Below are 21517 nucleotides of genomic sequence, written 5' to 3'. Positions count from 1 at the left end.
CACCGTGTTCCTGCCAAAATTTGTTGACAGTTAATATTTTCTTTAGGGTTGCCACCTGTTCCGATAATTTTATAATTCTGGAATAACTCAACCTTAACAATAAAAAACTAAAATTTGAAGATAACAAGTAAATAGGTTTTGTTTAATTTGCAAAGTAATTTTAGTAGTAGTATAGAGTAATCCTTAGTGCATTTTGTCATCAATTTTTTTAAAAGGTATACAAAATTATTGTCATCGACTGAAGTTTGACATTTGACAGTAAACAACTCAGACCGCTTTGTTTTTCAAAATCCAGTGTATTTTATTGATCGCTTCGTGTAGAAAAAGATCGTTTTACTGAATAAAATAAGGCCTTTTCTGGGATTAAATTTTGTTTTACTCACCACGTAGTCCCAGCTATATCTGCGCAAATTGAAGAAATATGATTCCGAATGAAATTTTCGCTGAAGATATGATGAGTACTGTGATACGTTATGGCTTGTATATAGGTGCAGCATTTCAATTGGTATGCTTATTAGCGTGTGTAACGTTAACTGACGAACAAAGTGAACCACATCCATATGAAAAGGTATTTCTTTTTTTCAAATAATTTAAGCAAGAAAGACCAGAATAGATTTGAATTTTTTTCCATAGGCCTATACTGATAGCGATGAATGTAGCTCCGAGCAATCATCTCCCGGCCATCGTGCCACAGTGTCCCGTGCCAGGCGTCATGACAAAAAGAAACGACGTTGAGGGAACTTTATAGAAAACATGAATTTCCACTTTTTTCCTCTGTATTCCGAAGCTAGATCATATAAGTCTGCGCTGACATTAGTTTTAAGAGCAATTAGAATGTAATCTAATATTTTATTTTATATTATATAACTGTATTTCATATATATTTCTGCATTTAATAATTGTATGTATCAAATAAAATTAAATCTAAAATATCTGCTGGTTTAATTACCCATACTATATGCACTAGAATTCTGACTACAATACCCAATTTTACATTTTAAAACAATACTGATCATATTGTCATGGTATGGGCATGTTATGCAGAGGAATGAGGACAATGTTGTGAGAAAGGTTTTGAAAATGGATGTGGATGGATATAGAGGTAGGGGAAGACCCAAGAAACGATGGATGGATTGTGTGAAAGACAATATGGTTAGAAAGAATGTTACTAGTGAGATGATGTCCGACAGAGAAGTATGGAAGAAGAAGACATGCTGCACCGATCCCAAGTAAAATTGGGATAAGGGCAGGAGGATGATGATGACTGATCATATTGCCTGTTCTGAAAAACTTGCCTGTCTCTGAAATAGAACTTCAACATTCTAATTTGGTATAAAGAGTTTGAATTAACTCATAAACAATTAGTTAAAATAATTTTGGAATTATCTTAGATTTATTTATTAATACACATCAGATTCAAATGATAATTAAAAAGCTACAAAAATACAATGTCCAATTATAAAAATGTATATAGTGGACGTTAAAAAGTGAAGATTTCAATAATCAAAATTCAATTCCCATTGGATCTGCTGCTAAGCACTATTACTTTTAATATTGTTGTGATCCATTTCAAATAAGGGTGCATTTCATTATAGACGTTACAAGAGAAATAACATCTTGGTTACACAGCAAATGATGCATTGTCAGTGTTACATATTGTATACTGTTTTTACAATGCCTATGTCTAAAGGTGATAGTGAAATATTCAGCTTGCAGGTAAAGTCAGGTCTGGCTGATGTAAATACATCATGAAGTATAAGCTCTTTGATACTGTATTATATTTGTTTAAGAGTTTAAATAATACTGTGAATTATAAGCTTACAAAGACTACTAAACAATTTATTCAATAAATACTTTAGAATTGTCACTTTACAAAATTAAATTTAATATCAGTTACCATAAATTTGGAATGTAGATTCTACTGAGAACTGGTAAGAAACTAAACTTACTCTTTTTTATCAATCACATACAATCAAATTTATCATATCATATCATATTACACACTATCAGTGCACACTAAACACGGTCAGAGGTAAAATAGCCAATGCATAATGCAATTGTCAAATTTTCAAACTTAAAATGGTTAGAAAAATTACATCAATAGTGACAACTACCAAAAATCTATAAATAAAAGACATAGTTTAAAAAAGCATTTTATTTGTTACACAGACTAGAGATTACAGCATTTGATTATTGCTCTCTTATAAATAATTATTTAAAAATCTCATATCTAATATGTACAGGCACAAATTAAGTACATGAAATTAAGGCACTGGGTCCAGCTTTAATAGCACCAAATGTAAACTTTTGTGATAATATTACTCAATAATATATAATAATAATTTTCTTTTTTAAATAAAATACATTTCATTCCATAAATCTTAAAAATATTTAAATATATGGCACCATATCATGGCATTTTATTTTTAATTGCATTAATAAATTGACAAAGTTTGCTCTATATGAGCTTTGTTGGATATAAACTGACCATTATAGTCAACAGTAAAACATCAGCCTAGACTTATTATGTGTATAAAGTATAAAAAATTGTATATATATATATTCTATAAATATCTTTTTTGATTCTAACTAGTGTTTAACTATGGCAAGATTTTATATTTATATCAAATTTGTTCAAAAGTTCATCATAAAATATCACTAATCATTCTTTGGACACAATTATTTTGGTAGTTTAGTAATATGTATTTTTTTTTATTTGGCAATCAAGAATAGTTCTTAATTAATAGACCAACTCACTTTTTTTAAATAATGTATGATATAAATACTATGATAAATAAATTCTCTGAATTTAACAATAAATTCGTTTAAAAATCTGTAAAATAACAAAATATTTTTTATAACAATCATTGTACAAGGAACTGAATGCTTTGTACAAAATTAAATGCAGTAGGTTTCTCTAATAAGCATTATAGTTAGCCTGTGGTCAAGTTGAAATTATGCAGTTTGAGAGCATTTAACAAATCGGATTCTGATAGAAACTGCTTGAAAGCATCTAATTTCTTAAAGCATATTGTTACACAGCATGATTTTGTATTAGTATTGGAACCGCAACATCGATCAGTTTTCGTACTTTTATTTAATTCACTTTCACTACAAGAACATTTTATACTATTAATAATATTCGGAAACGATTCATCACACTCATGTGTGTAAACACCGAAATCTTCAAGATTTGAATTATTATGTCGTCTATGATAGTGTAGAAATGTATTGTGGTTCGTATCCGTTGCTTTGCCACAACCGACGGCACATTTCATTTCGGCGTGGTTACATTTACAATCAACACATGAACATTTATCATCACAGCAAACACTTTTTTCCGGCGTTTCGTGTTCTTGACAATTTCTACATTCACCATTATTTGGACTGCATTTGCATTCCTTGCAAGAACAGATACCTGCATCAGCGGCCAGTTGTTCTAGAGAATTTCTAGCTTTTTTGCCAAATATATTCTCCGTTCGTACAACATACATATCGGATGGGGGTTCATTATCAAATAGCAGCGTATCTTCAAGTGTTAACTCGGTATTGAACGAGACAGAGTTTGCAGGATTTATTTCAATATTCTGCTGTACCTTACTCGGAGGAGGGGTGTTTAATGTTCTATCGTCGATTGGTTGATGGTGATTTTTAATAAATTCAATATCCGTATTGATTTTATCCGGATCAAGGTTCGATACAAGTTCACTGTCATTAAAAACTTTATCACTGACATCAAGAATATTCGGTGTATCTAAATCGAATGAACTTTGTGATATAAGATTGGCGGTCGGAATAACTTCAGGATTAAGGTCTATGTAACTTTGCATATGTGTGGGAACAAACGTCGCGAGTGTAAATATGCTTTCCGGAGTATTATCCTTGATACTAACCGGTGTCTCTTGTATAGAAGACGCTAAAGCGGTCACGTCTATCCACGGTGCTTGCACTTCGACTTCATTGGCTAACGCTAACTGCATTGCTTTTGGTTTAATCTCTATTTTAGGCGGTTGCATTACATCCGGCTGTATATCGGTAACATCTACCCAACTGTTGTAACTCGGATCCTTTTTAATGACTTTATCAACATTAAACGGAGAGAGAACTTCGAGGTTACTCAAATCGTAATCTACAGCAATATTATTAGTGTTAGGGAATTTAGAATCGTTAGTTGAGTTATTAAAAAGCAGTTCTGTTATATCCATATTGTTGTTAGAGAGTGGATTGACACTTGTTATGTCTTCCAAGCTGCCGTCAGTGGAGTTCGACTCGGTAGTAATCCTACCGAAAGATTCGAGTAGACTGTCCCATTTCATCATGTCGGTGTCGGTTTTCGTTGGTTCATTTTCAATAACTTCAACAGTTGGTGTATCGGCTTCCATCTGCAAAATTTATTACAATAATTTATATTTATAAATTTATTTAAATAGTCAATAATTAGATTTAAACTAAAATATAAATATAGGTTGAATAAAATATATGACATTCTACTAAACTACTCATTTTCGCTCGTATGAAACCAACAAAAGCAGTAACTTATGCAAATACTTTTAATGAATAAAAAATCATGTAATAACTGTTTTTGCATATATTTGCCGCTTGATTTGTAAAAAGTTTAAAATTATCCATGTTTTATTTACTAAAGACCAATGATAAAAAATTTATATTACATTTTTAATTATTTATTATAAGTACATTAAAATAAATTGGTATTGTAATAACCATGCCTATTAGTATTTATATAATATATAAAAATAGTCCTCTTAAAACCGGAATGAGTGAAATATTTTTCCTAATATAATTCTTTTATAGTTATGTCATGAACAGAATTTAAGCAAGTAAAGTAACATACTGTAAATGTCTTACTGGTGGGAGTTGCATCTTTTCTCTTTGAGTACAAGGTTTGTGGACCTTATTCCAACAATGCTGCCTATGCTACAATTCAGGTTGGTGGATTCACTTATGTCATGTGTTCCTTTACCGCCGAGCACAAGATGAATTATAAACACTAATTAAGCACATAAAAATTAAATGCTGCTTGCCTTACTTTGAACTCGCGATCATCAGTTAAGAACGTGTGCAACGTTCTAACCACTGCGTCATCTCGATTCTGTTAATTTTTTTATTCTTTTTTCAAATTAAGTAAGCAAAATATTGTATATAGTACTTGGTGTTTCCTAGCGTGCGCCCTGAGACTGGTGGCGGAGGCGAACAGCCGCCCGCAGCCCGCGCTCGCGCACGCGTGCGGCCGCGAGCCCGAGTGCGTGCGCGCGTGCGCCTTCAGGTGGTGCGACGCCGTGAACGACTTGCCGCAGCCGTCCGTTACGCATCTGAATAACAAAAAAACAATTACTTTCTTCCGAACGATTCTAGTGCCTTTGTAGTAAACAACTGACTAGTTTTTAAAGCTAATTAGATGAGTAATATATATGTAGTGTTGTTATATAATATTAGATAGTACAAAAACAAAAATATTAGCAACAATACAATATATACACTTTAGTAAGACTGGGCAAATAAGGTGGAAAATCAATGCACATCACACACATAATAAATACAATATTATAAACAATTTCAAACCAATCGAGTAATTTGCAAACTATATAATACTTTTGTTTTCCATAGTAATATAGTCTACTTTTTCTGGTCTTATATTTATATGCAAAATTTCACTGTATACATTGAGTAAATTGATAGTCATGAGGATTATTAGCTTTTGTGATTTAATAATGTAAATAAAAGGGTATACATCTTACTTGTATGGTCTTTCTTGTGTATGTGTTCGAATGTGTTTTTTCAAATCGCTCAGTGTTGTAAAGAATTTCGTACAGCCGTTTGCTTTGCAATTAAATGTGTCACCGCTGTGTAGTCTTTGATGTGCTCTCAGTCTGAAATTGAGAAAAGGTTGATTGTTTAAAAATCGAATGTTATTTTTAATTAAAAAAATATTTGAGTGACAGTTGCCAGTATAAATGACATGGAACAGATTACGTGATTAAACCATGTGTAAATAAAATAAATGTCAAGTCCAAGATAATAAATAACATCATGTCATTCTACAACAAATAAATAATAACATAAATAATTTATGTTCTGTGACATTTCAACGTTCATAATGAAAGATTCATAATACAATAAAAATAAATCCACTATCTAGATCACAAAACGAAAATAGATTCATAAGAAAAATACAGTTAGGTCTTCTGACAAGGATTTTAAAACTACGTACATCATAAATTGTTAACAAACATTTTATTACGACACTTATGTGTAAAGTCTTAAAAGTGAATATTGAATGTTCAGTCTAAAATTTAATGGTTAAGAATGTACTATTGGAAACATGAATTGGCATTCTTCCAATTACACATAAATCAGTTACTTAAGCACAATTTCTATTTAGAAATTCGTATTTTAAAAACAATTCAGCCTTTATGTATTGCGTAATAAATGTATGAATGAAAAAAAAACGGTCAAGTTCAGGCCTTGGAGTATTTAATGTTATGACTCAGGATGTGTAGGAGGCAGGTTTCTATTCGTAACTTGTAAATAGTACTCAGGCTAAAATAGGAACATGACTTTGATTACATTTGAATTTTATAATTTGAAATGTAATTTTTAATTGATATATGTTTATATTTAAATTTAGAATTTAATGAAATGTACAGTGAGATTAGTTTATTGAGACAAAATCTGACACTAATACTAATTTTAAACAAAAAATAAATTTATCTATGACATAAACATATTGTTACAAATTAAATAAACATGATACATGCCAAAACAACAGCTGTCACAAAGTTAATAATTTCTATTTTTGACTGACAAGATTCCACATATTAGAGTATGTTTAAGCTAACCTGTAAAGTGTATTGAAGGCTTTATTGCAGCTTCCGATGTTACAAGCAAATGGTTTTGTTTTTGTATGAGCTCGTACATGTATCTTTAGACTGTATGACGTAAGGAATGCCTTGTTGCACGATTGCATTGGACATATGAACCTATATTCACCTGTAATTGAAACATACGACAAATTCCTTAGTTTACAGAATTTCCTTCAATTTCAATAATAGATCTATACTTATTATATATCTCAAATAATTAGGAATTAGCTCTATTTATTAAGGAAGGATCTACAAAATTTAATAGATATAATTTATTACAGGGGATATACCTTTATGGGTTTTCATGTGGGTGCGCAAATTGCCCACCGTACTGTATGTCCTTTCGCAGCCATCATATTCACATTTATATCTTGCATTGTTGTCTTCGAGTTTGCGTTTGTTTTTATCCATAATTGACTTTGGTAAATTAATATTTGGTTTAGATAGATCTGTGAAACCCCCATTGTTACTGCTGGAAAGGCAATATTATATTGAATGTTAATTATGAATTACTAAGTTAATAATAAAACATATTAGCACTTAAAAAACCATTTAATTCTTTTTGGATTTACTCACAAATGTTTTGGGTATCGAATGATTTATGTTGATTCGTTTAATTAAGCTGAAAAATATATTTGTAAACAAATGATTAGAAGCATTATGGTTTGTTAATAAATGTTAATGCGTTTCAAGTTTCATGTTATAGATTATGTTATTATCTTTGTAGCATTTTCGTAAATGGCATATCAGTTACCTTCCGATCATTACTAAAGAATGTACTCAAGTCATTAGAGAACACAAAATTAGGATATTCAAACCGCATCGTGATGGTAATGTACCAAAATAGAATGCCCAAAAATGTAATAGTGGGATAAGGACCACAAATACAAGTTCTCGTATGCTTGAAAGAGAAATGTGATCATATTGACAAACAGCTGATCGCTTCAACTGTTTTTTCAAAAAAGAAGCGGTACTTTTGCAAAGTTATTAAAAGCATGATAATAGAAAGAAAATATTATCATATATTGTTAAACTTACGATAATATTTCAATTTCGATTTTCGACGTCACACTGTCCCGTGAGACTTTTTTATCGAAACCAAAGAAACTTCCAGAATCCTTATTAAATAGTTCGTTTTTTATATCACAATTACTATCTTGATCGACTATTTTCGGTAAAAAGCAGTCTGAATTATTATTCTCTGTATTGATTTCTGAATAGCCGCTGTCACCGGGCCATGCGGCCATGTTGTTTCTTGTTTCGTTTCGTTTATACTTTGTGGTGTTTGCTTTTGTGTAGCTGTCATTTTTAATCGGTAAACGTTAAAAACCGGTATTGAATGAAAGATACGTCATAGTTGAATAGATGGCGCTAATTTCAAATTTCTTGCCAGAGAGATTGGTTGTCGCGGAAGCAATGTAGGCGCTCGCGCCCGCACTTAGGACTCCCGGCCGAACTCCCGTTATAATGAACACCACTTGTTGTCTGCGCGGGCAGTGCGCCGACCGCACGCCCTTCTACTAACGCGAATGTTTTATTTTCACATTCGGACATAATTTTGCATATAAGTGTGCCGCAGTATTCAAATATTTTTATTTTTAGTGATAATATATCTGTTATTTACAAAATGTGTCTTAAAAGTTTAATCTATTTTTATTTGGTAAGTTATAAATAAAATACACTAGTTTTTCTTATATTTTCCAGGAATAAAAAAATATCCCTAATGTTATTACGCCGTTTAACATAAACGAAATTAATACACAATATTTAAATATAATTATTAAAACACCCTAGAAAATTATGCGATAGACTACTTTTCATTAATTTTTATATGGTATTCATATATAATCAAGGAAATGTATAGTTTCTTATTTTATCACAACTCAACTCAACTCAAAAGACTAAAAACTTGGACTGGATATTTTATAAATTTCTTTCTAGATTCAAACTGGTTTAGCCGCAGAGACGATCTACTATTACTAGTCGTCTTTTTATGTGCAATAATATTATTCCTAAACTAGAACGGAAAATATAAAATGCTAGATTGTACCCAATTTAGATTATAAGCGTTTTTCTATAGACCTAATAGTATTGGGTATTGGTACATAGCACTTGTAGTAGAGTTAGATAATTTTAATCGACTTTAATGTATTCTATGTATCTAATCTGGTAATCTTTTTTTCAAATTCAATAATCATCTCATACAGCATGGCTGACTGACTCATTGTCTATGCATTGAGAGCGAACCGTTCAGGAAGATAGGAAAAAAAAACAAGAAAATGCGGGTGAAGTTATCATAAAATTACTGTTATAAACACGCTCTTCTCTGTCTAAGTACATTAACGTGTCATTAGTCAAAGGTTGCTGACCAAGATCATGAACCATAACTTGCCATTCATGTGAAGTCTTAAGTGCATAACATAATTATGTTGTTTCTGTGGAAGGCCGCCGGCCTCGAGATAATTTGCCATGAACCAAAAATAAGTTTTAACTGTAATTGATTTAAAATATTTTCGATATATAACAATATGCAATTTAACTGCATGCTTTTTATATAGTTCAACTTATTTGGGATGACTTACTCGTAAATATTGTACATGCTATATTTCGGTTCGTCAAATGATTTTTGTTCCCTAGTAAGAAATACTATGCTTAACTATAATAAAGAGATTTCTGAAACTGTATATAATATCTAGTAGGTTAACTGAATTGCCTTCTTAATATTATAAATTCATTGAATATTATGTATATTTTCAATTCACGATGCCTTTGACCACGTTACTACATTTCTCATTTCTTTTACACGACGATAATGTTTCTTTTCTTTAGCCTCCTTGCTCGGTTCTACTCAGAAACTCTATTATTCGGGATTCCTAGCGTCAGATAACTTATATTTTACCTTTAGAAAATATCTGAATATTAGTTCGAATCCCTTTCTACAACACATATGTGTAAAGATGTCTTCTAATTTGCAATATTAGAACGTATATTTATATGTGCGTGTGTATTTATATAACTGCTTCTTTGGCCTAGAAGTGAAATTTTAAGCCTGCATAACTCACTATACGAGGTTTAAATTACAGAACATAATTCTTTAATTTTTCTTTAAGTACCAGCTCAGAAGTTGGTTTTGTCCCACCACCTGAACTCTGTTTGATTTTAGTAGATAGAGAATTAGAGAGCAAATACCTGTGCTCCTAACTTGTCGTAGTCGAAATTAAATTGTATTTTATATACAGTATAATATGTGTATACACACAACGCACTTAAAATATAAATTTTATATATTCACAAGAAATCTAATCAAACTGAAAATTCCAGAGTAAGTTTCTTTATGACTGAACATACTTATTTATCTTTTTATTTTTAAGTGCTCAAAATGTTATTTGAGGAAAAAGAGAAATGTTAACCTTATCACGAAAATGTTGCTTTGAACAGTTACACGCTAAACAATTTAAAACTACGAAATACGTGCGATAGCTTATCATACTCATACAAAATTTTGTTCAGTTTGAATACACATATACGGAACTTTTTTAATAACATAATATTAAGTATGAGTATCATGTATGACTATTATGGAGTTAAAATTACAAAATTTGCAGTTTCTGGCGAAATTACCATAATTATTTTAAACGTTAAAAAACATAAGTTCATAATACATAAACACACTAATACGTTCCGTTTTTATTCATTTTTTTTTTTTTTTATCTGTCATAATTTTAATGGGTTTATACATATAATTATTAATAGAGAAAACTACGTAATATTTTGTAATTTTTGTGATAGAGATAATTATTATTATTATTTAACTATTTAAAATAAAACTTCAATAATTAATATTGCATCAGTGATTATAGAACGAATTTACAATTGAGTATTAACCGTATAATCTTATATCCGTATATTTTTTTTACGCAATTCATTTGCTTTTCGAACTGTAGAATATAGTTTAATATTTTTATATAAATATAGCCATATTATTGTTTTATAAAAAACTTTTACCATTCCGTCAAACTGTTCCCATTCTATATAACGGCTAGGAATTGAAGAATCGAAAAATAACGCCCAATACGTGATCTCCATACAATGGACCTAAGTGACCGCTAGACACTTTCGCTACTTTTTCTTTAAACTATTTTCACTTTTGTATTATCCGATTATTTTATTCTATTGGGACCTTTCAATAAGAATAATAATTAGGTTTTAATTCCCTCGTATTGTTTATTGCGTAAGTTTTTACCGTCACTGACAATAATATTATGCAATTCCCTTACTAATTACTGGGTAATAATATTATAATACCATTGAATGAATTTGCTATTTAAATTACATCAACCATTTATTAAGCCAATATTTATTTATTATAACGGCCTTTACCTTTCAATACAAGTCAAATAATCCCGCTTTTTAACTTTTTGTTAATTAGTTTATATATACTTAACTTATTCCTCAAACTAAATATCAATGAAAAAAAAGAATAAACGTCAAACATCATTTTTTTAATTTTATGTTTGGCTTTTTATTTTATATTTGTGCCAAGAGGGAATCATCATATTAATTACGAAAGATAAAATTTACTCATAACTCTACAGTACACAAAGTGAAATTTATTAAAATTAAAATATTAAGTGTTACAGCTATAACTTTGAACTTAATTTACACCTGACACCTATCTAAGTTTCCAATGGCGGTTCAATGACATGTCATATACACTTGACCTAGAAATGTGACACTGGCACTTTCTTCTTGAGGGCTTTTACGATTCACCGCACATCACTACATTACTTTTCCTGAATATACAGTAAAAACATCGACTTCTGCTGATCCCTGTCTCACAGATTATTGAGGAAAAGATAATAATATCATATCTCGATACTGAAATAATTTTTTACTTTTTTTTATAATACTTTCTTTAAATAATATATTCTAAGAAAACGTTTTAATCTTGTTGCAAGAAATGTCAAGTTTTTTAAATAAATTATATAATTTAAAATAAGTTTAAATTTTATACGAGTGTAACGGAAATATTTTGAGATATTACGGTATATCTTTTATTCCTGCACCAGCTGGTTCACGTAATTATATTTTGTGGGAAATATTGAACCGGTTAGATAGTCATGAAAGGACAGGTATTGTTTGGACTGTAAAACTGTGCTATGGGGCCACGACACACATACCGTCCTGACTAGCTCACGATCTTACGATTTCGCGTGACTATCGATAGTTAATCGTTTTGATTTGATTATATTTTCACTATTTATCGTCTATTCGAGATAGTAATGTTTTTCCTGGTTATTTGTCTGTGAGATACCTATTGTAACTTGAAATTTACCGGTATAAAGAGAAAATATATCGAAAACTAGAAAACACATATGTGATTCGTAAAGCCACTACTCCAATATTTGTAAATCTGACTCATATTGATTTTATGTTTACCGTAAATGTATTTTGAATCACTATTAAAGCCTATATTTGAATTTAGCCTATTTAACCAGCATAATGTTACATTTATTGAGTTTTATAATTAACATTTACATATTATGTTTATTAGACAAATAGTATAATATATAATTTTTAAATCGAGTAGGTAAATTCAAAAATAAAAACCGTTTTAGGTCTTTAAATTGTAATCAAGTAAATTTTTTGTCAAAGGCTATTTTTTATTGAAATTGTTTTGACATTTACAGGCGACAATAGCTGTCTGCGTGGTGGGAGACTGTGGACCAAAATTAAAATATGCATGGGGAGACGCACTCCAAGGAACAGATTGTCCAGGTCCTGATGGCACCCCCTATCCCAGGTAACGCTCCATACTACATGTCATATTATTTATGTATATATAATATATATTTTAGGAATTTAATTAAAAACGGCTAGTACCTACTATTCTTCAGATTTTAAAAATAAGTTGTAAAGTAAATACGTTGGGCCTGTACTGCGTACCGTACGATACACATTCGGTACGCAGTACGTAATTTTTATTATATTTATACATTTTTGATTTCAATATTAATAGTTTTTTTACATCTGAATGGACATTTCTGAATCTAAATCTAGATCAAAACTTTATTTTCGGACTTAATACTCACGGCTAAATATTTGAAGGAAAAAAAAAGTAGCACTCTCAGAACATGATATGCGGGTGATACTTTATGTTTAGCTATTAACTACATAACGAAGTATAATATAAACTTCCACTTTAATTTATTATCGGCGTACATTAGTGAGTGCACTCTTGATTAAAAAAATTCTTAACGTGCTTGAGACAACTAAGAGAAAAGCCAATAAAAAATTAGATTATATTTATTAGTTTTATTTTATTAAAACACCATAAAACAATAATTTAACAATTAATGGTAATTCGTGAGTGAATAGATTGAATTTTACTTGTAGTAGCGCTTTGTGCAAGTCCTCAAGCCCAAGTCTGGGTAGGTACCAACCACTTATCAGATATTGTATATGTTCTGGTTTGAAAGGTGACTGAGCCAGTGTAACTACAGACACAAGAAACATAATATCTTAGTTCCCAAGGCTTGTGGCGCATGGGCAATGTAAGGAATGGTTAATATTTCTTACAGCGTCATTGTCTATGGACGGTCGTGACTGCTTACCATCGGGTAGCCCACTTGCCCGTCCTACCTATATCATAAAAAATAATAGATTTATACTTAGGTAGTCAATAACTACAGAAAAGCGTTGCTAAGAACGATTGACACATTTGTTGAAGGTCAATAAATCAAATTGACATATTCTATTTTTTAGTTTTTAGGCCGTACGTCAGTACGTTTGACATTATTAAAATTGGGAAGTCCTAACAGATGACGGCCCTAAATGTACCATCGCAATTATTATCATCGCGGGGAATCAACTGGATGATTAAAAAATATTTTATTTAAATTATTGGGCTGATATTCATGTAAATAAATGTCAATAATTATAAATATTAAATATAATAACAAGAAATGGCTGCCAAAAATGTTGGTTGCTTCTAAGGTAGACTTATTTGGCCTTATTTAAATTTTTAGTTAGATACAATATAAAGCGTCTATAAATCTTTTGAATATAATTTGTGAATAGAACAAAATATATACCTATTTGTTGTATTTTTTAGGAACGTTACTCTTATTAATTCGATAAATTAAAAAATATCTTAACTGACATTCTCGGCTGATTCAACGTTAAGAAAGTCTATTTTAAGTAGGTACCTAATTAAATGGTGAATGTCAAACCAATCCGATAATCTCAGATACGGAGACCTAATTTAATATGTGAGTTTAGTATATATTTACCTACCTAACACATGTATCTACGTTATTCCTTAACAATATCACTATAAAAAATAATTACTTGTTATGTTGTTGAAATATCAACCTTCCACATATTAAAGTACAAGTATATCAAATCTTTTTCACACTTTAGTGATAAAAACTGACGTCAAAATTATGTTAACTAAGTTTCGTAAATCCAAACTCAGTTCAATTAGATGTAAATACTTTTATTATAACACAATAGGTTTAATCGGCACAATTATCCAAGTTGTACAATCAATCATCCTTCATTTTAAGATAACCCCGTTGAGCCCCAGTTTGACACCAGTCTCCCTTCTTCTTTTTTTCCAACTTCCTTCTGTCACAACAAAGTGTGCGCGATCATCCAATAGGTCAGCTGAGCTCGATCGTGATTGGCTGCTTTTTCAACCAGACAACCGCCATGCAACAGTGTTACCATCTCTAAATCAGAATAACATAAAAAAACCTTCACATAAGTAACAAGTATCTTTTTTACAATCGTTATAGAAGCATATTACATTATTATATTTAAAAACTCTAGCTACTTAGGTTGTACCACTATTCATATGCAATAATAATACCTATTATGTTAAAAGGCACAAGTGAAAAACACATTCATAGATATTATACAGACATACATTATGTAGTTATGAATTTATATCAACAACTTAATACTATTGGTGATTTAACACATAAACGTGAGCGCCAACGTTAATAATACAACAAGTAGATCAAATAACGTTACTAAATTATTGATTTTCCCTTTAATAGGAGACCTAGATAATATTATGTGGACTAATAATTTAGCACTCTTGGTTTATTCTTCATACTATTTTAGACCTTGAACTTATAACGATAAGAGTCAATGTAGCAAATGTTCTGTAATGTCAACACGACATCGACCGGTTCGATAGTTAAATGGACAAAACGCGCTCATACTGGATTATGTGTGAGCGAGAGCTTTAGTTTAGTCAATATCCTTCTTTGTCCGGCGTGGCATTCGTACGCGCTCGGTACTTTCCGTCTTCACCCGATAACGTCACGATTCGACTCCGGCATTCCGTGTAGTGTACATTTTGCTGTTAAAGGTTAATACGCGTAATAACTTGCTTTTATTATGTAACGCTTGTATTTATGATGCTAAGAAGTCCAGTTATCTAGTTTTATTTACGTTAAATTACTTGAAGGTGTGACTCACACGTAATGTCTGCAAACGATGTAAATCGAGAGATATTTTACCAGAGAGTTCATGAATTATTATTAAACAAGCCAGCGCCGAATACGTTCCTAATGACAGCGGCAAAATATACACGGCTTATTCAACAAGTTAAAGAGGCGAAAACAAAAGTCAAGAAACACCCGGCGGATTATCGGCGTTTAAAACGATATAATCTGATTACAACTTCACAGGGCGATAGACTCGTCATGGCTAATAGTGATGCAAAAAAGTCACCTCAAATGTTTGTAAAACTAGAAGAGATATATGACATCATACGTGAATATCATTTAAAAATGAACCATGCGGGCAGAACACGCTTGATGTACGCTATAAAACCAAAGTACAAAAATATCACAACTGCAATAGTAATGCTTTACCTGTCACTTTGCGAAGGTTGCAAGAATAAAGTAATAAAACGAAGTAAAACGGTTAAGAGCTTAGATTATGAAGAAAAATTAGATGCAAGTGACGGTAACAGTGAAGTAGAATTAAAAATCGAGGTAGGGCCAGATCCTTTAGAACCAGTTATCACTGATGATGCATCAGATACCGACGTGAAAGAGAGTCTGGAAGAAGATAGCAAAGTGTATCCAGAACTATATTCGAGAGGGCAAATGGACATATTAGACGTTACAACTGTAGCTGGCGAAACTTACAAATGTCTTATGGTGTATAGAAATTTTGTTACGAAATTTATTCATTTAAAACCCTTAAAGACTATAAGCATAGATGAAAGCGTCGATGCTCTTTTGGAAATATTTCTAGTATTTGGTGCGCCAAATATATTACAGTCAAAGAATGGTATTTTTGTTACGAAACAAATATGCCGACGAATGTATACGGCATTTCCAGATATTAAAATCGTGTGTGCTGAAGCTAGTCGAAATAAAAACGATTTTGTAGGACAATCAAATGAAGATATACTGCGAATGCTTCGTGATTGGTATAAACAAAATTCGTCCCTAAAATGGTATCAAGGCGTTAAGTACGTTCAATATCTCTTAAATAATACATTTAATGTCCATATTCGTCGAACTCCAAGCGAATCTGTTTTTGGTTACAACCCGAAGAGAGGCTTAGCTACGTTTATGACGAAAAACGAGTATGATCATCTTGTCACTGAGAGTGATTTACAGACCGCCTTAGAAGAAAAGGAATCTGGTAAAAATTCTGAACAATTGCTGCTCGAAGAGTCCATCATACCTTCTTGCAGTTTTATTAAATTGGAGCCAGAAACAAATGATGTGGAGGACGTAGATGATGAAGACAATGAGCATGCATGCAAAATATAAAAAATAACATTAAAGCTTCAATTGATATTGTCAGATTTGCAGAAAAAGTGATTTTTAAATATAATGTCCCAATCAACGTAGTATTGTTGATGATAAAATAAACGAGCGATCAGAACCCGAGTCCCGTTAATTTCGATTGAAGTGTTTATCCTCATTTTACGTGTTCGTGAGAGATTTCCCATAAAACCGTTACACCAAACTTATGCCTTGGATAATTTAGTGTACACTCACAATAAAACTTGAACATGATTGCTATTTATAGCGATTGTTTGCTTCGGGCTGAGCGTGGGATAATCGCATTTGACGCCATCTATCGATGATCAAAGTCGATTACGTCTGACAGCTGTCTAGCATGTGTCGGAGTAAATTGTGATGCGCTAAAACAATTTTACTCTGTCATGTCTTGTCTTGCAATTCAAGCGTAATATTATTCCAGTAAATGTCAGAAAAAGTTAGTAATATTTTTTGTATAGCAACGTTGAACTAAAATTTACTTGGTAACATTGTTTTTATAATACGAATAAAATCAACTTTATGGGAAATCGCTTTGTTTAAAAACATCTTATACAACTGGTTTTCTTTTTTATTGTTTTTTATACTAACTTACTTTACTTCTTATAATCACTCGCTTTCACAATTTTCACTTTATTGCAATTAAGTACAAATATGTATTGTATTTTTTACTGAAACGAGATAGAATTATATAATTCAAAATACAAACACAATACTGTTTTTAATAGTTGATTAAGATTCTGAAAGTTATTGATACCTATGTCAATATATGTAGATATATATTTTTAATAGATACAATGATGATGCTCTATTATGACGCCACAAATGGTTAGCACTACATTAACGTAGCTTACTACAATATAATAGAGTCGATTTAAAATCAAAGATATACTAAATTTCGTAAAAACATTTTTCGAATGTTGATAATCTATCACATGTAAGCCAACATCTTTTATCAATTCGAATAGTAATCGATATATTAAACAACAAACACTTTTTTTAACTAATCATAAGTAGTTAGTTAACTACAGGCACATGTGTGATATAAATTATAAATTTTACTTCCCAAGGTTGGTGATGTACTGGCGATGGAAGGAATGGTTATTTTTTCTTACAGCATCTATTTTTATCAGCGTTGGTGACCACATACCATCAAGTTTTTTGCCCGTCCGAATAACTGTATTATGAAAAAAATCTATGTATCACTAGTTGTTCCCTGTCGTTTATTTATTATACCCTATAAAATTTATCAATTAACAAACTATCGAATTAAAAAGTCACTATTCAAATCAGGCTCGTAGTTCCTGGGCTTAGTACATTCGTTTTTTTTGATCCACTCTCCCCAGACGTGTTGTCTATGGTCCGCACCTTTGCTGATTATATTATTTGATCGACTTTAATAGATTGCTGTTTGTATATTTTTACTTCCGCATAATTTTAATATGATGTACCAGTTGTCAGTTGCCCTTCGTGTTTGATTTCACATTAGTGGGATTATTGATCCCCAGGTTGGTCTGAATAGTATTCGATAAGAATCGCCATGATGGCGTCATCTCTATTCTCTAGTCCAGAATTTCTTTTTAGTCGCCGTTTGTGTCTTCTTTATCAGTTTTTTCGCTGCGTCGCGCGTCGTCGCCATCGACAACAGTGTCGGTGAATGTAAAATACGTGCTAGATAGTGTAAGTACTTCGCGTGACGTTTATTACAGCCAATGCATGGGTTATAATAAAATTTATAATAAAATTATTTAGTATTTTAGTCACAAGTTGAAAATATCTAATGTTATTATTAGTATTAATTACTCTTATATACGTTCTATATTGTCTTAATTTATCGTGATCTTATATAATAAAAAAATATATATTAATTAAAATAATATACACCTTTTGTTTCACTAGAATTAAAATCTTTAACAGTTGCGATATATTTTTCTCATTTAAGACATCTTGTGAATCGAGCGTTGAAATCGACATGGGGTCAGAGTCGGCAAGGCAGAATGGCGCGGGTCCTCGACCCTTCGGTAATGCGACGGGCGCTTCTTGACGCACACGCCGGCTACACTGAAGGTGTCACTAAGGCTTCGAGCGGGAATAGAAGCGGTAAGAAGATATAATATAACGTTTACACAACATATAAATATTACCAATTAATTTAGAAGGAGAAGAAAAGTATTAAAGATTACAACGGAGGTTCTTTAACAGGAAAATTAAATATACAAATAACATTATGTATGTTTTTTGTAGGATTCCTATTCTATATTTAAATTGTTGTCTAATCTTTAAAAATCAGCTCTTTTTAAAAATTAAAAAAAGAAACGTTTCACGATACTCTTTTTATTTCTGTGTATATTTTAAAAATAAAACAAAGAACATATTTAAAAAACCGGTCGAAGATATAGCTTTGCATGTGAGACGCTACGGCGTCTTATTAAAATTCTTACTTATTATGGTGTGCATTTCTGTGTAATAACTGTTCTCGTTATACAGCACATGCTTTAAGCTGCAATTAGCGTTTATTTGCTATTAAAACAATTATGGCTTAACAAGACATTTCAATATTACTTACCGTTACCATTTGTTCTTGAATATAATGAGAATTGAATAGCCTGATTATTGATAGATTGATGGAGCTTCATAGACGCATTTTTATGGCTATAATTTATGATGCTGCACGCTTAACTATACCGGTTTTATCAAGGAGGAGCATTTTCATCGATTTTAATTTAATTTGATTTCAATAAATTCCCATCGAATTTCCATTTTTTAATTAATTGGGTAGTTATTTGACAATCAGTGAGACATTGTGAATGTAATTTGGAGTACAAATATAATTAATTAGTACTGGAATTTATTCCTCTTGAAACTTGCTCGTAAACATTGCATACCTACTTATAGTAATATATTTAAATATAATGTAAAATAATTAAACTTCACGACTGGTCGTCGAAAGTATCAAAGCGGACGGAGGTTTCTATGTTGAATAAAACAACAAGTTTTTCAAATTTTCTTTATGGTAGAACTTTGTGCAAGCCCGCCTGATTAGGTACCACTTACATATCAGATATTCTAGTGCCAAAAAGCAGTACTCAGTATTGTTGTGTTCTGGTTTGAAGAGTGAGTGAGCCAATGTAACTACAGGCACAATGGCCATAACATCTTAGTTACCAAGGTTGGGGGCGCATTGGCGGTGTAAGGAATGGTTAACAATTCTTTCAGCGCCATTGTTATGGTGGTGGTCACTTACCATCAGATGGCCCATTTGCTCAACCGCATCCATAGTTATATAAAAAAACAAAGTATATATATCAAGCTAGAAAAGTCTTCTTTCTAGAAAAGTCTTGTCCATCAATAAAAAATGGTGCGATTTTCATATGTATGAATACATCGATTTCCATAAAGGATATATAATTACTTTATTCATTTTCATCGTTTTCCAGCAAGAGCGACAAATCTACCCGGCCTCACTCCGGGCAACACCAACACATGCGGAGGCTCACGTCTCTGTCGAACCCGGTACAACACGACTGCACCAATGTATGGTGTCTCGCTTACATCAGGACAGCCGGTGACGATCGTTCAGAAATTCCCGGATCTTTTACAACAAGTCGTTTTTGAAGTTTGCGAGTGAGTTTTGCACAATTTGAATATCGACGTTTTATTCTATTGGTTAACAGAAAATTTCCCGGGAGCCTGTTTTTATGTATTCTACTAAACTAATGAAAAAAAATCGTAAATATCTCGGCAAGTAATATTTAAAATATAACTCATATGAAACATAATATTTCGTACAATTTTATTTATCAGAATAATGGCAATACAGTTGCACTTATAAGCACCAATGTCATGAGTATCCATCAAAAATTTACTCAAAAGGCCTCCTGCGTTAGTTCAGCTGTTGGACTTTAACGGACTGTTTGTTAAATGTCTGTGTTTCTGTTTGAAGACTATTTGAACCCGAAGTATAATTGCACAAGGTACTTGGACTGTCCCTTGGGAAATAATATTTGACGGTATAAAATGAGACTATATAGAATCCGACGGCCCAATTGCCGGTCGGCATTCCAATTTCAAATTAATTTAAAACTACACATAAATCTCTAAATATTGTACTTATATTATCTGTGAATTCCAATAGATTACGTCTTTGACAGATTTTATTTTGAATTTAACTGTCAGGAAGGAAGGAGTCAAGGACCCTAACTATTTTCCAAATAATATATATTTTTTCTAACGATTTTCTATTTATTGTAAACTAACATAATTATTTAACATTTCTTTTTCACAATAACATTTCTTTTAACAACATAATTATTTACATATAATACGTATTAAATATACTTGTATTTACTGTATCTTCACCTACATTATATTAAAGTTATTTACTCGTCGGGATTGTGTTGTTTTTTTCTTATAAATCTATTGTGAGTAGGATACTGTAATAATGGAGCCTTCCCTTAAATCCGGCCCTTTCATTAATCAAGATTTGTCTGTATTAATAGATTTTTTTTTTCTTTCAGATCAAGTGAATGCTCCGTAGTTCGCGGATCGTGTACACAAACGTATGTACCGTATTTATTCCTGGTCCTACCCCTAGGACCAGTCACGTTAACAGGGCAAGATTATGTACTAGTTGAGTCGGGATGCGTTTGCAGACCAGATCCTATGCAGTAGGATGTCTCCTCGGCTTAAGACTGTATAGTGAATATAGTGCTCAAAATACTATTTAATTTATTAGAAAATACTTAAATGTGATTCCAATTTAGTTTAAAGACAGAATATATCTTAAGCATTTTGTCTTTGTTTGTTTGAAATAAAATCGAA

The 21517-nt window shown here is 31.5% G+C and overlaps 3 protein-coding genes and 1 non-coding gene across 6 annotated transcripts in view; 2 read left to right on the top strand and 2 right to left on the bottom strand.

Annotated features, from left to right (window-relative positions):
* The window catches only part of LOC113393552 (cuticle protein 19.8), a 205468-nt gene that overhangs the window by 174967 nt on the left and 8984 nt on the right, over positions 1 to 21517 (bottom strand). The window lies entirely within an intron of this gene.
* LOC113393555 (uncharacterized) lies at positions 264 to 932 on the top strand. The gene is made up of 2 exons (XR_010309156.1): positions 264 to 568; positions 634 to 932. It is a non-coding gene; the product is annotated as an uncharacterized LOC113393555 (transcript).
* LOC113393547 (zinc finger and BTB domain-containing protein 24-like) lies at positions 2141 to 8171 on the bottom strand. Of its 2 annotated transcripts, XM_026630499.2 has the most exons (7): positions 7920 to 8129; positions 7458 to 7503; positions 7172 to 7353; positions 6858 to 7008; positions 5757 to 5888; positions 5168 to 5330; positions 2141 to 4382 (listed from the first exon to the last, which is right to left on the bottom strand). In XM_026630499.2, exons 3-7 carry the CDS (start codon positions 7290 to 7292, stop codon positions 2934 to 2936), a joined length of 2016 nt encoding a protein of 671 aa, XP_026486284.2. In that variant the 5' UTR covers positions 7293 to 7353; positions 7458 to 7503; positions 7920 to 8129; the 3' UTR covers positions 2141 to 2933. The 2 variants fall into 2 exon arrangements, with proteins under 2 accessions (XP_026486284.2, XP_026486282.2); XM_026630497.2 differs by lacking the exon at positions 7458 to 7503 and having other exon boundaries at positions 7920 to 8171.
* LOC113393553 (uncharacterized) lies at positions 8286 to 21512 on the top strand. Its single transcript, XM_026630507.2, has 5 exons — positions 8286 to 8541; positions 12572 to 12684; positions 18639 to 18796; positions 20134 to 20320; positions 21214 to 21512. Exons 1-5 carry the CDS (start codon positions 8509 to 8511, stop codon positions 21365 to 21367), a joined length of 645 nt encoding a protein of 214 aa, XP_026486292.1. The 5' UTR covers positions 8286 to 8508; the 3' UTR covers positions 21368 to 21512.

Source organism: Vanessa tameamea, chromosome 6 (assembly GCF_037043105.1).
Source record: "Vanessa tameamea isolate UH-Manoa-2023 chromosome 6, ilVanTame1 primary haplotype, whole genome shotgun sequence".
Taxonomy (NCBI): domain Eukaryota; kingdom Metazoa; phylum Arthropoda; class Insecta; order Lepidoptera; family Nymphalidae; genus Vanessa; species Vanessa tameamea.
This window is presented reverse-complemented; position numbering and strand designations above follow the sequence as displayed.

Excerpts from the sequence above, each read along its gene's own strand:
- LOC113393547 (XM_026630497.2), bottom strand. The coding sequence starts at position 8,128 with ATGGCCGCATGGCCCGGTGACAGCGGCTATTCAGAAATCAATACAGAG. Across the intron at positions 5,331-5,756 it reads ACACAAGAAAGACCATACAA|ATGCGTAACGGACGGCTGCG; the intron begins GTAAGATGTATA and ends TTTGTTATTCAG. Across the intron at positions 4,383-5,167 it reads CGCACGCTAGGAAACACCAA|ATGGAAGCCGATACACCAAC; the intron begins GTACTATATACA and ends TAAATTTTGCAG.
- LOC113393553 (XM_026630507.2), top strand. The coding sequence starts at position 8,509 with ATGTGTCTTAAAAGTTTAATCTATTTTTATTTG. Across the intron at positions 12,685-18,638 it reads GATGGCACCCCCTATCCCAG|ACATCTTGTGAATCGAGCGT; the intron begins GTAACGCTCCAT and ends TTCTCATTTAAG. Across the intron at positions 20,321-21,213 it reads GTCGTTTTTGAAGTTTGCGA|ATCAAGTGAATGCTCCGTAG; the intron begins GTGAGTTTTGCA and ends TTTTTCTTTCAG.